A 17,963-nucleotide genomic window follows, 5' to 3' on the forward strand; every position below is an offset into this window, starting at 1 on the left:
TGTATCAGTGTTTGGTCCTTTTATTGCTGCCATCTTGCCTTCATTCCTTTCCCTCCTTGCCTCTTCCCAAGAGTCTTGGTGTGTCCACAGACCAGTCATCCATCTCTACTTGTGTCTCTGAATCAGCTTCCAGGGAAGAAATCAAAGCCACGACCACAGCCCCCACCTCTTTGGTACCTGAGCTGACAGTGGAAGAGGCCACATCACACACCCTACATCTCTCCTGGATGGTGACAGAGGGAAAATTTGACTCCTTTGAGGTCCAGTACACAGATAGAGATGGGCAATTTCAAAAGGTCATTGTAGAGGGTGATAAGAATGACATCACCCTCTCTGGGTTGGAATCCAACCACAGATACCTGGTGACCCTGTACGGTTTCCATGATGGGCAGCGTGTGGGTCCTGCCCACATTGAGGCTCTGACAGGTGAGAAGGTCTCTGCCTGCTCTATTTCCTTCCTGATGGCTGGGAGAGTCCAGAGGAGAAAAAGTTCTCTTGGACACATCCTACGTCTCTCTCAAGTCTTCTCTCTCCATGTCTCTGCTCAGTCCCACAGGAGGAAGAAGAGGAGCCTCCAGAACCTCCCATCACACCACGCCTGGCAGAGCTGACTGTGACAGATGCCACCCCTGACTCCCTGACCCTCTCCTGGATGGTCCCTGAGGGAAAGTTTGACCACTTCCTGGTCCAGTACAAGAATGGGGACGGACAGCCCAAGGCAGTGCGGGTGCCAGGGCACGAGGATGGGGTCACCATCTCAGGCCTAGAGCCAGATCACAAGTACAAGATGAACCTGTACGGCTTCCATGGGGGGCAGCGTGTGGGCCCTGTCTCTGCCATTGGGGTGACAGGTGAGTAGATGGTGGGAGCCCCAGGCTGGGACCCAGAGTGAGGTTCGCTCTCTTGCTCTTGGTGGCAGCTAAGCAGAAATGGTGGCAAGGGTCTGGTCAGTAACCAAGACCAGCTTGAGGCTGCCACTGTGGCTCCTTTTGTGCCTTCCCCTGGGGTTGACTGATGTTTCCTCCTGGGCAGGAGAGGCCTTCAGGAGCTTTACTGTGCTGGTGACTGTCCCAGGTTCCCCACAGCTGACCCCGGAACTTAGTCTTGTTTGCTAGCTGTGAGCCGAGCAGGACCACTCAGCCCCAAGTGGGGGCTGGGGGGGCTCATCTGAACTGACCTCAGCTTCTCCCCCGTCGTGGCCACAGTTTCAGATCTTGAGGAGGAGAGAGACATTTGAAATGTGTTTAATAAATATCTTTTTATTGGGCCAGGTGCCCTGCCTCACTCTCCGTCACCCCCTTCTCCTTCTCAGCTGCAGAGGAAGAGACCCCTGCCCCCACAGAGGTGGAGGAGACCCCCAGCCCCACAGAACCCAGCACAGAGACCCCAGAAGCCCCAGAGGAGCCGCGCCTGGGGGAGCTGACAGTGACAGGATCGTCCCCAGACTCACTGAGCCTCTCCTGGACCATCACCCAGGGCCGTTTTGACTCCTTCACTGTCCAGTACAAGGACAGGGATGGGCAGCCTCAGGTGATGCGTGTCAGGGGCGAGGAGCGAGAGGTCACCGTGGGTGGCCTGGAGCCCAGGCGCAAGTACAAGATGCACCTGTACGGCCTGCACGAGGGGCGGCGCGTGGGCCCCGTGTCCACTGTGGGTGTGACAGGTAAGTTGGAGCTAAAGGGCCACTGTCCACTAAGGCCTCAGGCAGACATATTGTGGGGGTGGAGAGAACAAATCCCAGGAAAGCACCAGACCCGTCTTAGAGAGGGCCAGGGGTCGAGGCCTCTCAGGAGGTAATTCACTGACTGGTTTGTGCCTCTCTGCTTTTGCTTGGAACTCCAGAGTGAATTCTCTTTGTGAGATCAGGATAGATTTTTGAAATACCAATTAATTCATTCAAAAGATATTTATTAAACAAATTTCAAATGTATACACAAAGAGAAAGAATAGTGTAACCTCTCACATACCCATCCCTCTTCCTCCAGCAGATATTGATTCTGGGACTGACTGGCTTCTTTCTGTTCCATCCACCTTTCACCCTCCCTCATTAGAATGTTTTCTTTTATAACAGCTTCATAAAATATCAAGAGCAGTCTGGGCAACATAGTGAGATTCCCCCCCTCCTCGCCCCCATCTCTACCAAAAGAATTATAATAATTAACTGCTTGGGAGACTGAGGCAAGAGAATCACTTGAGCCCAGGAATTTGAGGCTGTGGTGAGCTGTGGTTGCATCACTGCACTCTAGCCTGGTTGACAGAGTAAAACCCAGCATTTAAAAATCATAATAACAGTAATAATAATGATAGTAATTCACGTACCATTAAATTCATCTGTTTCAAGTTGAAAATACTAAAACTTTTTTTTGTTTTTTTGCGCTGTATCACCGTGGGTAGTGCATTAGGGCATCATAGCTTACAGCAACCTCAAACTCTTGGGCTCGAGCAATCCTCTTGCCTCAGCCTCCTGGGTAGCTGGGACTACAGGCATGCACCACCATGACCAGCTAGTTTTTCTATTTTTAGTAGAGATAGGGTCTCCCTCTTTCTCAGGCTGGTCTCAGAATCCTGAGCTCAAGCAATCCTCCCACCTTAGCCTCCCAGGGAGCTAGAATTAAAGGCGTGAGCCACCACACCTGGCCTGAAAATACTAAAACCTATTGGTTGTAGTATATTTGCCTAGTTGTGCAGCCATCACCATCTAGTTTTAGAACATTTCCATCACCCAAAAAAGAAATCTTGGGTCCAGATGCATTCCCATCCCCAGCCCTAGTCTGCAACTAATCTATTGATACTTTTGTTTCAAAATGCCTATTCTGGACATTTCATGTAAAGGGAATCACATGATACGTGTTCCTTCCTGTCTGGGCTCTTTCCCTGAGCATACATGTCTGAGGTCCCTCTGTGTTGTGGCACACAGCAGTACTATTTGGCTTTTTATTGCCAAACAGTTTGCATTGAATGGATATCCAATGCAATATTTTAAAACTAAACCCAAACACCCTATATTTTCATCAATGAATACTGAAAAACCTCTTTTAAAAAAGACTATTTTTTTTAAATCCACAATATACTTTCCATACCTTTAAAAATGAACAGTCAAGGTGTCTCACACCTGTAATCCTAGTACTTTAGGAGGCTGAGGGAGGTGGATCACCTGACTGACCTCAGGAGTTTGAGACCAGCTTAAGCAAAGAGAGACCCTGTCAATATTACAAATAGAAAAACTAGTCAAGGCTTGTGCCAGGCACCTGAAGTCCCAGCTACTTGAGAGGCTGAGGCAAAAGGATCACTTGAGCCCAAGAGTTTGAGTTTTCTGTCAGCTGTGACACCGTGACACTCAACTCCAGGGCGAGTGACTAAGACTCTGTCTCAAAAAAAAAAAAGAACATTCATACCTTGATAATCAAGTTTGCAGGTATCACTGCAGTCTCCTGATTGTCTTACTTTCTTTATAATTCATTGCTGGATTCAGGTCCAAATAAGGAAGATACATTGCAATTGAGAAAACTGGGATTTTAAATGGGATGGTCAGGGAAGGCTTCCCAAAGAAGGTGATATTTGAATAAAGACTAAAGGCATGCAGATATCTGGGGAAAGAATGTTCAGGTAGATGGAACAGTCTGTGTAAAGGCCCTCAGGTAGGAGGCTGGCTGGCATGTTTGAAGGACTGCAAGGAAGCCATAAAAAATTATCAATGGGGCAGTGCCCGTAGCTCAGTGGGTAGAGCGCCAGCCACATACACAGAGGCTGGGTGGGTTCGAACCCCACCCAGGCCAGCTAAAACAACAATGACAACTGCAACAAAAAAATAGCCAGGCATTGTGACGGGTGCCTGTAATCCCAGCTACTTGGGAGGCTGAGGCAAGAGAATCGCTTGAGCCCAAGAGTTTGAGGTTGCTGTGATCTGTGATGCCACAGCACTCTACCCAGGGCAACAGCTTGAGACTCAATCTCAAAAAAAAAAAAAAATTATCAATGATCATAGTCAGAAGTGGGTCTTAAATTAGGCCCACCTTCTCACCCGTAACTGGGGGCCTCAACAGCTTCTTCCAGGCATAGGCAAGATTTTGTTTGTATGTCTTTGCAGCCCCCAAAGAGGAATACCCACATTCCCTCCTTCCAAAGCCACTCCTGGGGGAAATGACAGTGACAGATGCCACCCCTGACTCCCTGACCCTCTCCTGGACGATCCCCGAGGGCCAGTTTGACCACTTCCTGGTCCAATACAAGAACGGGGATGGGCAGCCCAAGGAGGTACAGGTGCCAGGGCACGAGGACGGGGCCACCATCTCAGGCCTGGAGCCAGACCACAAGTACAAGATGAACCTGTATGGCTTCCATGGAGGCCAACGCATGGGACCTGTTTCTGCTGTCGGTCTAACTGGTGAGTATACAGTAGGTCACTGGGTCCTGCCTGGAGCTGGACTCGGTTTCTCTTTTACTATCAGTATTCTGGTGTTTTTATTCCACTTTCTCTAAGTGAGCCTTCAGAACTCCTGGGAAGAGTTCTGCTGGTGTCTTCCTTCCAAGCCTTGGTTTTGCATCAGGTCTCTTACACTTCACATGTGGGTTTTTTGGGTCCTCTAAGAGGCAGGGCACCAGGGAAATAGCACAGACTCAGGCACACCTGGGGTTGACCCTAGCCTCAGCCCATTTGAGCCTCAAGCTCTCTGTGCCTCTCTTTACACATCTGCAAAAAATGACTAACCACATCTGTCTTGAAGGGTGGGTGTGCATGTGGCTTGGCTCAAACACAATGAAAGGTAACATTAACCTTCCCCTTCTGACGGAGGCAGTTAGTTCCTGAAAACTCCTTAGGGCAAATTCTCATAACTATCATTGATTTCAATGACTGATGTTCCCCAAGCCCTCAAATTGATACCCATTTGTGCTGAATTAACATTGATTTCTGTTAACATAGATACTATTATTTTTATAATTAATATTAGTCATATATACAACTTAACAAGGTGTTTTTTCCTTCATCAATTACTCTGTAGTGTGGCTGTTTGATGTTTTTTAAACTCTTATAGCTATTACCCTCTAGATTGCTTAAGACCTGATTCCCAAACAGAACAGAAAAATGAAATGCATGACCAGGCACAGTGGCTCATGTCTGTAATCCTAGCACTCTGGGAGTCTGAAGGGGGTGAATCGCCTGAGCTCAGGAGTTCAAGACCAGCCTGAGCAAGAATGAGATTTCCTCTCAAAAAAAAGCCAGGTGTTATGGCAGGTGCCTGTAGTCCCAGCTACTCAGGAGGCTGAGGCAAGAGAATCTCTTGAGCCCGAGAGTTTGAAGTTGTTGTGAGCCATGATGCCACAGGCACTCTATTGAGGGCGACAAAGTGAGACTTCATCTAAAAAGAAAGAAAAATGAAGTGCAGTGTTTTTGTAATTCAACTACCAAGGCAGAATAAAACCCTATAAAGAACAGAAAAGATTAAAGAAATCAATGAGAACAAAGCAGTTGATTCCCACAGGCCAAAAGAGCTGGCGTCATTCAAAGTGTGAGCTCTGCCGAAAGTTAGTAGAGCTACTGAGAAGTCTGGAGACTACCCAGCTGCAAAGATGACTGACCTCAGGTGGTCTCTCCTTTTACCCTCCACTGTGAAATCAAAATAGGTTTCTTTTATTGTATCCTCAATGAATCCCCTACAATAAAAAAAAAAATAGTTTTCTAAAAATACTCAGAAAGGCATTCTAAACCAGAGAGGGTATTAAAGGAAAACATGCATGAGGTGGAATTCCCCAACCCAGAGGATGTCTCTACCTCCTGATGTGACTGGTCTGTTGTGCGTGATGTTCTTCTTATAAAGCATTAATTATGTCCTGCGATCCCCTTCACTCAGCAGCTCCTGCAGGGTCAGTACATGCACACATTGGATGTCATGAGGGTGTCACCCTACTATTGTGCCTTCTCCTCATGTGTGTTCTGATTCCTGGGAGCCGAACATTCAAACAAGATAAGGGATCTCAGCCTAGGGCACTGGCATCCAGGCTGTGGGCTCTGGTATGTCAGAGAGAAACCTTAGAATCCCCTGGCTAGAAGGAACCTGTCAGGCATGTCCACCCATTCTCTCTGTCTTCTGATGCAGCTTCAGGAAAGGATGAAACAATTATCCCAGCACTAACAGAGCCTCCCCCCGTGACCCCTGAGACTCCCATCAAGCCGCGCCTGGGAGAGTTGACTGTGACAGATGCCACCCCTGACTCCCTGACCCTCTCCTGGATGGTCCCTGAGGGAAAGTTTGACCACTTCCTGGTCCAGTACAAGAACGGGGACGGACAGCCCAAGGCAGTGCGGGTGCCAGGGCACGAGGACGGGGTCACCATCTCAGGCCTAGAGCCAGATCACAAGTACAAGATGAACCTATATGGCTTCCATGGGGGCCAGCGTGTGGGCCCTGTCTCTGCCATTGGGGTGACAGGTGAGTAGATGGTGGGAGCCCCAGGCTGGGACCCAGAGTGAGATTCGCTCTCTTGCTCTTGGTGGCAGCTAAGCAGAAATGGTGGCAAGGGTCTGGTCAGTAACCAAGACCAGCTTGAGGCTGCCACTGTGGCTCCTTTTGTGCCTTCCCCTGCGGTTGACTGATGTTTCCTCCTGGGCAGGAGAGGCCTTCAGGAGCTTTACTGTGCTGGTGACTGTCCCAGGTTCCCCACAGCTGACCCCGGAACTTAGTCTTGTTTGCTAGCTGTGAGCCGAGCAGGACCACTCAGCCCCAAGTGGGGGCTGGGGGGGCTCATCTGAACTGACCTCAGCTTCTCCCCCGTCGTGGCCACAGTTTCAAATCTTGAGGAGGAGAGAGACATTTGAAATGTGTTTAATAAATATCTTTTTATTGGGCCAGGTGCCCTGCCTCACTCTCCGTCACCCCCTTCTCCTTCTCAGCTGCAGAGGAAGAGACCCCTGCCCCCACAGAGGTGGAGGAGACCCCCAGCCCCACAGAACCCAGCACAGAGACCCCAGAAGCCCCAGAGGAGCCGCGCCTGGGGGAGCTGACAGTGACAGGATCGTCCCCAGACTCACTGAGCCTCTCCTGGACCATCACCCAGGGCCGTTTTGACTCCTTCACTGTCCAGTACAAGGACAGGGATGGGCAGCCTCAGGTGATGCGTGTCAGGGGCGAGGAGCGAGAGGTCACCGTGGGTGGCCTGGAGCCCAGGCGCAAGTACAAGATGCACCTGTACGGCCTGCACGAGGGGCGGCGCGTGGGCCCCGTGTCCACTGTGGGTGTGACAGGTAAGTTGGAGCTAAAGGGCCACTGTCCACTAAGGCCTCAGGCAGACATATTGTGGGGGTGGAGAGAACAAATCCCAGGAAAGCACCAGACCCGTCTTAGAGAGGGCCAGGGGTCGAGGCCTCTCAGGAGGTAATTCACTGACTGGTTTGTGCCTCTCTGCTTTTGCTTGGAACTCCAGAGTGAATTCTCTTTGTGAGATCAGGATAGATTTTTGAAATACCAATTAATTCATTCAAAAGATATTTATTAAACAAATTTCAAATGTATACACAAAGAGAAAGAATAGTGTAACCTCTCACATACCCATCCCTCTTCCTCCAGCAGATATTGATTCTGGGACTGACTGGCTTCTTTCTGTTCCATCCACCTTTCACCCTCCCTCATTAGAATGTTTTCTTTTATAACAGCTTCATAAAATATCAAGACCAGTCTGGGCAACATAGTGAGATTCCACACCCCCCACTCTCTACCAAAAGAATTATAAGAATTAACTATTTGGGAGACTGAGGCAAGAGAATCACTTGAGCCCAGGAATTTGAGGCTGTGGTGAGCTGTGGTTGCATCACTGCACTCTAGCCTGGTTGACAGAGTAAAACCCAGCATTTAAAAATCATAATAACAGTAATAATAATGATAGTAATTCATGTGCCATTAAATTCTCCTTCTCAGCTGCAGAGGAAGAGACCCCTGCCTCCACGGAGGTGGATGAGACCCCCAGCCCCACAGAACCCAGCACGGAGACCCCAGAACCTGTGGAGGAGCCACTCCTAGGGGAGCTGACAGTGACAGGATCATCCCCAGACTCCCTGAGCCTCTCCTGGACCATCCCCCAGGGCCATTTTGACTCCTTCACTATCCAGTACAAGGACAAGGATGGGCAGCCTCAGGTGATTCGTGTCAGGGGCGAGGAGCGAGAGGTCACTGTGGGTGGCCTGGAGCCCGGGCACAAGTACAAAATGCACCTGTACGGCCTGCACGAGGGGCGGCGCGTGGGCCCTGTGTCCACTGTGGGCATGACAGGTGAGTAGCGTGCAGGCCTCCAGGGGATAACTGACCGCCTTTCCTTCTCGGGTACCTAGCTGACTGTTCTGCTCTCTCACCAACCCGTGGGTCTGGGACTTGCTCCCCTTTGTGTTTTCTCTCCATGGCTCTGAGGCCCCTGCCTGGTAGGTTGGTTTTTTTCTACCTGCAGCTTCATTGTCCACCCTGGCCTGGCATTCCTCTGACACTCAGCCACTGGCCACCTACAAGGGCAAAATATGATGGGCACAGTTCAAGTCTGACTCACCAGTCTTCCTTTCTTCCCACCCTAATCTCAGCATTCTTTGTTAAAACCACACACACACACACACACACACACAAGAGAAACAACCCAGCATCAGACCATATCAGGATAACTAAATAATTGAGGTAGCATCTATTAAATAAGCTATTATATCACCATTGAAATGTTTTAAAACAGACCATTACTTTGGGGGGAAAAAATAGCTTCAAATTTGTGTAAGGATGCTAATCACAACCGGTTGAAAATACAGGCATTTTTGGGTGGCGCCTGTGGCTCAGTGAGTAGGGCGCCGGCCCCATATACCGAGGGTAGCGGGTTCAAACCTGGCCTCGGCCAAACTGCAACCAAGAAATAGCCGGGCGTTGTGGCGGGCACCTGTGGTCCCAGCTGCTTAGGAGACTGAGGCAAGAGAATCACTTAAGCCCAAGAGTTTGAGGTTGCTGTGAGCCGTGTGAAGTCATGGCACTCTACCGAGGGCAGTAAAGTGAGACTTTGTCTCTACAAAAAAAAAAAAAAGAAAGAAAAAGAAAATACAGGCATTTTTAAAGCTATAGTTCTGTTAAAATGGGAGAAATTAAGAAAATTACAGGCATGGCAAGAAGAGTAGAAAGAAGCACACGCCACAGGAGGCATGATTTGTAGACAGGATAGAATGTTCCATCACATTCTTTTTCTATTTTATTCTATTCTGCATTGTCCAATTTTTTTTTAATGGCAAATATTTCTTTTTTCTTTCTTTTTTTTTTTTTTTTGAGACAGAGTCTCACTTTGTTGCCCTCTGTAGAGTGCTGTGGCATCACAGCTCACAGCAAACTCAAACTCTTGGGCTTAAGCGATTTGCTTGCCTCAGCCTCACAAGTACCTGGGAGACTGCCCGCCACAATGCCCGGCTATTTTTTTTGCAGTTGTCATTGTTGTTTAGCAGGCCCGGGCTGGGTTCAAACCTGCCAGCCTCAGTGTATGTGGCTGGCATCATAACACTGTGCTGCGGGCATGGAGCCAGGTAAATATTTCTTTTATAATCAAGTGAAAAGAGAAAATGTATACTATCTTCCCCTACTTTGCACTCCTTGTGCCTTTTCTGTCATTCTTGTAACTTATTTCATTTTTAATTATGAGAAAGTCATAATTTTTAGTCTGTAAGAAACCAAGGCGGGGAGGAATCACAAGGTGAATTAAATACCAAAAGTGCAGTCGGGCTGCCTTTACTAAGCCATTCTCAGCCAGATTCCCAGGCCTGACTTACAGCATCTCTTGAGAGATCCTACACATGGAGAAAATTCAGCCCCTCTGCGAGCTGGTCTCTTGTGGGGCAGTTCCTGCCTCTGTGACACTAAGTGAATGGCCTTACAAGGTGTGCTGTCACCTCCTGAAGACCATGCAGACAGACTAGCCATTCTCATTCAGTCTCCCTGACTCCTGGGGGAGAAACCTCCCTTCTAGAAGTGTGTTCAGAGGATGTTTGTGTTTGGGGGAAGAAGGCGAGTAGGGGAATCATTGGAAAATGAAGAGTAGACAGATTCACAGCCTGGAGGGAAGTGGTAATTCTCCTCCACTGTTCAGTTTTGTCTTCTTCGCCCCTGTCATGGCAAATGGCAGCCTGTGCAGAGGAGAGAGGTAGAAGGAGGGGCGCACTCCCTGTCCTTTCTGTTCTGTCTGCACCACCCTCCTCACCCCCACGCCCCACAGGATTAATAATTTCTATAGGCCATATTTTTAATGAAAAATATACAGTGATATTATGGAAAGCTTGAAAAATGAGAGGAGGGGTCTCATAATCCCATCTTCCCATCCAGTGACAGCCAGGAGTCACATTCCCTCCCTGCATGTTGCGTGCACCATGTGTTTTTAAATTGCAGTCAGAGTGTTCATACAATTCTTGGCCCTTACTCTTTTGTACACAGTTACATTGTAATCATCCACCTTGTGGCTGTACAACCAGCGTTAGTCATCATTTTAATGGTTATTTGAAGCTTTATGGTGAAAGTGCTATAAGAAAATTAATCATCTTCCATGGGTCATTTGGGTTCCTGACACATTTTGCTGTCATGAATAATCCCCTAATGAATTCCTCCATGTTATAACTTTTTCCTGCTGTTAATAATTTTCTTAGGAGAGATGCCCAGAACTGGGCTTACTGGGTCAAAGGAAATGAGCATTACTTTGGCTCCTGATACATATGTCCCAATTGCCTTCCGAAGGATTGTAACAGAGCAGTCCTGCCAGCAGTACAGGGGTTGGGGGCCACCTCACATGCTCTTATTCCAAGAATGACCGAATGGTAACTGGCTGCATAGCCAGCTGCAGACCCTGCAGCTCGAGGAGTATACCTGATGTGTGTCCTCTACTGTCTACCACAGGAAAGTACTGATTGAGCCTTTACCCCCTCTCCTTCTAGCCTCGCAAGAAGAGGTGTACGAGACCCCCAGCCCCACAGAACACAGCACAGAAGCCCCAGAGCACCTGACAGAGCCACTCCTGGGGGAGCTGACAGTGACAGGATCATCCCCAGACTCGCTGAGCCTCTCCTGGACAATCCCCCAGGGCCACTTCAATTCCTTCACTGTTCAGTACAAGGACAGAGATGGACAGCCCCAGGCAGTGCGTGTCAGGGGCGAGGAGACAGAGGTCACTGTAGGGGACCTGGAGCCCGGGCGCAAGTACAAGATGCACCTGTACGGACTGCACGAGGGGCGGCGTGTGGGCCCCGTGTCCACTGTGGGAGTGACAGGTGAGTGGGGGAAATAGGGAGCAGGAAAGATGCCCTAGAAGATGTTCCATTCTCTATTATATCCATACTTATATTCTTGTCCTAATGGGGCTCAGACTCGTGGAGAGACTGGCTGTGAGGCAACAAATAAAGCACAGGGGTGAGCATGTGATCGGGGCCTAGGACCACACCTGTACTGGGAAGGGACCTCTAAACCAGCCTGCCCTCGGGATTCCCAGGGCACAGCCCAGACCTGAGGTCAGGTGTGCCTTAGCTCCAGAACAACATTAGAAGATGAACATCACAGTTGGTACAAAGACCAGGAGGCTGGGCAGAGCATGGCCTGTGAAAGGAACTGAGAGTATGTGCGGTGATTCTCTTGAGGTGCAGGAGACAGTCTGGAAATGAGGGAGGAGAGGTGGGGGCAGCCCCCAGCAGCCTGGGTTATCTCCCAGGAGGAGGAGGGGACAGAGGTGGGGGAGGGTGCCTGGAGGCAGGGAGACCAGAACGGGGTGGTGACTCTGGTGAGAGATGATGGTGGCTCAGCCAGGACCCTGGAGCTGGTGGCGTGTGAGGGATAGCATCCAGGAGAGTGGGACACACAGCCCTCTGCCACAGGAGAGTGGGACACACAGCCCTCTGCTGTGCTGACAGCAGAGGAGGGAGGGCAAGGGAAGGGGGGTGGGTCCAGGAGCATATCCCAGTTGCTATGCCTTTTTGGAAACAAAGACAGGAGCCAAATGAGCAAAAGATGCTGAGGAGACCTCAGTGCAGGGAGGCCCAGGACACAGGGTCCAAGTGGGCCTGTGCTCAGGACACAGGCAGTGCTGGAGGGGCAGGGAGAAGACCTGGGAGATGGAGGGTGGGTGGGTGGGAGGTGAGGGGATAGGAAAGGCCGGGGAGAAGGGCATGGAAAGAAGAGATTGCTGGGTCATCCTGCTCTTGGGCACTCCGTGTTTGTGATACACCCTTCCCATGCTGAAGGACTCACTGTCCCTGTACTTGTCTGTCCAGCTCCAGAAGATGAAGCTGTGGCCACGCAGGCATCCCCCACCACAACCTCTGAGCCTCCCATCAAGCCACACCTGGGGGAGATGACCGTGACAGATGTCACCCCCGACTCCCTGAGCCTGACCTGGACGGTCCCCGAGGGCCAATTTGACCACTTCCTGATCCAATACAAGAATGGCGATGGACAGCCCAAGGCGGTACGGGTGCCAGGGCACGAAGACAGGGTCACCATCTCAGGCCTGGAGCCAGACCACAAATACAAGATGAACCTGTATGGCTTCCATGGGGGCCAGCGTATCGGCCCCATCTCTGCCATCGGGGTGACAGGTGAGTGGACGATGGGAGTCCCAGTACCAGACCCAGCAGGAAGTTCACTTTCTGTTGATGGGTGACTGAGCCCAAGAGGTTCCTCTGCTCTAGGCTGAGCCATGGTACACATTTTGCCTTTCCCTGGGGACTGACAGGTCCTCCTGGGCAGAGGAGGACCCTGTGTGCTGTGCTGGTGGCTGTCCTAAGTTCCCCACAGCTCATCCTGGAACTTAGTCTTGTTTGCTAGCTGTGAGCTGAACAGGACCACTGGTCTCCAAAGGGTGGAGGTCATCTGAACTCAGCTTCTCCCCGGTCATGGCCACAGCTTGTCTCCCTAAGACCTAAGGATACCCCCAGGCACCGTGTCTCACTCTCTGTCCCGTTTCTCCTTCTCAGCTGCAGAGGAAGAGACCCCTGCCCCCACAGAGGTGGAAGAGACCCCCAGCCCCACAGAACCCAGCACGGAGGCCCCAGAGCCCCCGGAGGAGCCACTTCTGGGGGAGCTGACAGTGACAGGATCATCCCCAGACTCACTGAGCCTCTCCTGGACCGTCCCCCAGGGCCATTTCGACTCCTTCACTGTCCAGTACAAGGACAGGGATGGACGGCCCCAGGCAGTGCGTGTCGGGGGTGAGGAGAGAGAGGTCACTGTAGAGGGCCTGGAGCCGGGACGCAAGTACAAGATGCACCTGTACGGGCTGCACGAGGGGCAGCGTGTGGGCCCTGTGTTCACTGTGGGCATGACAGGTGAGTGGGTGTATATGAGTCAAATCAGAGTGGGCAGACAGCTATAGAAGAATTTTCTTTTTCTCCCATTTGTAAAACCATAAATATTCTCAATAGCATTGCTTCTTTGACATGTTCAAATGCTTAGAGTTGTTTGTTAAAGGGAGGTTCAAATTCAGCATTCTGGGGCATTCTAACAACATCTTCCTTGGTTTTGATGCTGCTGGTTCACGGACCACACGTTTTGCATTTTTCGTTGAGATAAAGTATACATAACAGACAATTCACCATTTCAACCAGTGTTAAGTATACAGCTCAGTGGCACTCAGTACATTTTCATTGTTGTGCAACCATCACCACTGTCTGTTTCCAGAAATCATTTTCTCTCTAGACTGAAACTCAGCACCCATAAACATTAACTCCCTGTTTCCTCCTCCCCCTTGACCAGCGGTTCTCAACTTGTGGGTCGTGACCCCTTTGGAGGTCAAATGACCCTTTCACAGGGTCGCTAAATACATCCTGCATGCCAGATATTTACATTACGATTAATAACAGTAGCAAAGTTACAGTTATGAAGTAGCAACGAAAATAATGTTATGGTTGTGGGGGGGTCACCACAACAAGAGGAACTGTATTAAAGGGTGGCAGCATTAGGAAGGTTGAGAACTACTGCCCTAGACCCTGGCAACCAGGATTCTACTTTGTGTCTCTATGAATTTGACTACTCTTGGTATCTCAATAAGTGAAATCATACAATATTTGCCTTTTTTGAATGGTTCATTTCACTAAACATAATGTTTCTAAAGTTCATCCATGTTGTAGCATCTGTCAGAATTTTCTTCCTTTTAAGGCTTAATAATGTTCTGTTTTACATGTAAAATAATGTTGTGGGGGGGGTTGTTTGTTTTTTTTTGTTTTGTTTTTTGAGACAGAGTCTCAAGCTGTCGCCTTTGGTAGAGTGCCATGGCGTCACTCCTCATAGCAACCTGAAACTCTTGGGCTTAAGTCATCCTCTTGCCTCAGCCTCCCAAGTAGCTGGGACTACAGGCACACACCACAATGCCCGGCTATTTTTGGTTATAATTGTCATTGTTTGGCTGGCCCGGTTGGATTCAAACCCGCCAGCTCTGGTGTATGTGGCTGACTCCTTAGCCACTTGAGCTACAGGCACCGAGACAATGTTCTGTTTTATATGTACAGGTTTTCTCATCCATCCATTCATAGGCACGTGGGTTGCTTCCTTCCTTTGGCCTTTTATGAATAATGCTGCTATGAATATTATAAACATTATAATATTTATATTATATAAACATTATACAATATTATATTATAATATTATAAACAGTATATTATATTAATAATAAGTAAATATTAAATATTTATTAATATTAAATATTAATATAAACAAGCATTAATATTAATAATTCTTATAATTATTAATATTTAATAGTAATACTATTAAATAGTAAATATTATGAATATGTAATGCATATTTAATATTGATATTAAATATTAATAAATAACAATAAATATTTATTTTAATAAATAAGTAAATATTACATTATATTAATAATATAAAATTGCTGGATACATTTGTATTTGAAGCTCCTCCCAGCAACAGATTTGGAACCTACCTAAGAATTTATTGAAGTGAATTTTTATGCATTCAATTGAATTCTAAGAGTTAGAGTTAGGGTTCTCATTGTAATGTTTTTATCCTAATGGGGTAAAGTCCTGTCCTAATGGGGCTCAGACTCGTGGAGAGACTGGCTGTGAGGCAACAAATAAAGCACAGGGGTGAGCATGTGACCGGGGCCTAGGACCACACCTGCACTGGGAAGGGACCTCTAAACCAGCCTGCCCTCGGGATTCCCAGGGCACAGCCCAGACCTGAGGTCAGGTGTGCCTTAGCTCCAGAACAACATTAGAAGATGAACATCACAGTTGGTACAAAGACCAGGAGGCTGAGCAGAGCATGGCCTGTGAAAGGAACTGAGAGTATGTGCGGTGATTCTCTTGAGGTGCAGGAGACAGTCTGGAAATGAGGGAGGAGAGGTGGGGGCAGCCCCCAGCAGCCTGGGTTATCTCCCAGGAGGAGGAGGGGACAGAGGTGGGGGAGGGTGCCTGGAGGCAGGGAGACCAGAACGGGGTGGTGACTCTGGTGAGAGATGATGGTGGCTCAGCCAGGACCCTGGAGCTGGTGGCGTGTGAGGGATAGCATCCAGGAGAGTGGGACACACAGCCCTCTGCCACAGGAGAGTGGGACACACAGCCCTCTGCTGTGCTGACAGCAGAGGAGGGAGGGCAAGGGAAGGGGGGTGGGTCCAGGAGCATATCCCAGTTGCTATGCCTTTTTGGAAACAAAGACAGGAGCCAAATGAGCAAAAGATGCTGAGGAGACCTCAGTGCAGGGAGGCCCAGGACACAGGGTCCAAGTGGGCCTGTGCTCAGGACACAGGCAGTGCTGGAGGGGCAGGGAGAAGACCTGGGAGATGGAGGGTGGGTGGGTGGGAGGTGAGGGGATAGGAAAGGCCGGGGAGAAGGGCATGGAAAGAAGAGATTGCTGGGTCATCCTGCTCTTGGGCACTCCGTGTTTGTGATACACCCTTCCCATGCTGAAGGACTCACTGTCCCTGTACTTGTCTGTCCAGCTCCAGAAGATGAAGCTGTGGCCACGCAGGCATCCCCCACCACAACCTCTGAGCCTCCCATCAAGCCACACCTGGGGGAGATGACCGTGACAGATGTCACCCCCGACTCCCTGAGCCTGACCTGGACGGTCCCCGAGGGCCAATTTGACCACTTCCTGATCCAATACAAGAATGGCGATGGACAGCCCAAGGCGGTACGGGTGCCAGGGCACGAAGACAGGGTCACCATCTCAGGCCTGGAGCCAGACCACAAATACAAGATGAACCTGTATGGCTTCCATGGGGGCCAGCGTATCGGCCCCATCTCTGCCATCGGGGTGACAGGTGAGTGGACGATGGGAGTCCCAGTACCAGACCCAGCAGGAAGTTCACTTTCTGTTGATGGGTGACTGAGCCCAAGAGGTTCCTCTGCTCTAGGCTGAGCCATGGTACACATTTTGCCTTTCCCTGGGGACTGACAGGTCCTCCTGGGCAGAGGAGGACCCTGTGTGCTGTGCTGGTGGCTGTCCTAAGTTCCCCACAGCTCATCCTGGAACTTAGTCTTGTTTGCTAGCTGTGAGCTGAACAGGACCACTGGTCTCCAAAGGGTGGAGGTCATCTGAACTCAGCTTCTCCCCGGTCATGGCCACAGCTTGTCTCCCTAAGACCTAAGGATACCCCCAGGCACCGTGTCTCACTCTCTGTCCCGTTTCTCCTTCTCAGCTGCAGAGGAAGAGACCCCTGCCCCCACAGAGGTGGAAGAGACCCCCAGCCCCACAGAACCCAGCACGGAGGCCCCAGAGCCCCCGGAGGAGCCACTTCTGGGGGAGCTGACAGTGACAGGATCATCCCCAGACTCACTGAGCCTCTCCTGGACCGTCCCCCAGGGCCATTTCGACTCCTTCACTGTCCAGTACAAGGACAGGGATGGACGGCCCCAGGCAGTGCGTGTCGGGGGTGAGGAGAGAGAGGTCACTGTAGAGGGCCTGGAGCCGGGACGCAAGTACAAGATGCACCTGTACGGGCTGCACGAGGGGCAGCGTGTGGGCCCTGTGTTCACTGTGGGCATGACAGGTGAGTGGGAGACAGGCCCTTACCTCTTTATCTCTTTGCTCTTTTGTATTTCTCCTTTGGGCCTTAGTAGCTCTTAGAACTGAGTTCTAGGTTCCAGTATTTTCTAAAATGTTGCTAATGATCCTACCTGGGTCTTACACTGAGCAAGAATTAATGGAGACTATGTAGTCTATGCCCCCACCATGATCTAGAACCTGAAATTGTACATGTATCACATTCTGAGCCTCTCTACTGGGTATTTTGGTGCCTCAGAATGTGATCAAGGACCAGGCTTCAGTAATCTGACTCTGCCTTCAAATGTAATTGATTTTGCAAGCATTTCTTAACCTCTCTGTGCTTCAGATCCCTGCAAAATGGAGTTGTGATAATATTCACAATTCCCACTTCACGTGCGGCTGCGAGCTGCTCTCAGCAATGTCAACACATACTGTAAGAACTTCAGAAGAGGCAGCTAAGCAGCACCGTCTGTTCCATGGCCTGGGGAAGGCGCCCCCTCTCTGGGGCAACTCCTGCCTCCTGACCCTTTGGCCTCCCCTCCTCTTTTCCAGCCTCCCTGACCACACAGCCCCCTAGGGAGCCCCGCTTGGGGGAGGTGGCTGTGGCAGCGGTGACCTCGGACACTGTGCGCCTGTCGTGGACGGTGGCCCAGGGCCCCTTCGACTCCTTCTTGGTGCAGTACAGGGATGCGCAGGGGCAGCCGCAGTCAGTGCCTGTGAACGGAGACCTCCGTGAGGTCACAGTCTCGGGGCTGGACCAGGCCCGCAAGTACAAGTTCCTGCTTTTTGGGCTCCGGCAAGGGAAACGCCATGGCCCCGCGGCAGTGGAGGCCAAGACTGGTGAGGGCAGACCCCGGAGCCTCCTGGCCAGCCCGCCCCCTGTGGCGACGGTTGGAATTTCATGTTTCTGTGTCCCACACTCCCATCTGGGGACTCTTAAGTTTCCTTTCCCCCTCGCTCCTGACCTTCTCCCAACCCTCT

At 50.2% G+C, this 17,963-nt stretch overlaps 1 protein-coding gene across 3 annotated transcripts in view; it reads left to right on the top strand.

The window, feature by feature from the left end:
* Positions 1-17,963, top strand: part of TNXB (tenascin XB) — a 68,260-nt gene that overhangs the window by 42,193 nt on the left and 8,104 nt on the right. For 2 of the 3 annotated variants that reach the window (XM_053601353.1, XM_053601355.1), the window contains 13 exons: positions 127-426; positions 549-851; positions 1,313-1,663; positions 4,088-4,384; positions 6,096-6,428; positions 6,890-7,240; positions 7,911-8,261; positions 10,925-11,257; positions 12,251-12,574; positions 12,953-13,303; positions 15,934-16,257; positions 16,636-16,986; positions 17,535-17,822. In XM_053601353.1, coding sequence (XP_053457328.1) covers positions 127-426; positions 549-851; positions 1,313-1,663; positions 4,088-4,384; positions 6,096-6,428; positions 6,890-7,240; positions 7,911-8,261; positions 10,925-11,257; positions 12,251-12,574; positions 12,953-13,303; positions 15,934-16,257; positions 16,636-16,986; positions 17,535-17,822 — 4,257 coding nt within the window. The remainder of the gene's footprint in view (positions 1-126; positions 427-548; positions 852-1,312; positions 1,664-4,087; positions 4,385-6,095; positions 6,429-6,889; positions 7,241-7,910; positions 8,262-10,924; positions 11,258-12,250; positions 12,575-12,952; positions 13,304-15,933; positions 16,258-16,635; positions 16,987-17,534; positions 17,823-17,963) is intronic. The other variant, XM_053601354.1, reaches the window with a different exon arrangement.

This window comes from Nycticebus coucang, chromosome 9 (genome assembly GCF_027406575.1).
Source record: "Nycticebus coucang isolate mNycCou1 chromosome 9, mNycCou1.pri, whole genome shotgun sequence".
Lineage (NCBI taxonomy): Eukaryota > Metazoa > Chordata > Mammalia > Primates > Lorisidae > Nycticebus > Nycticebus coucang.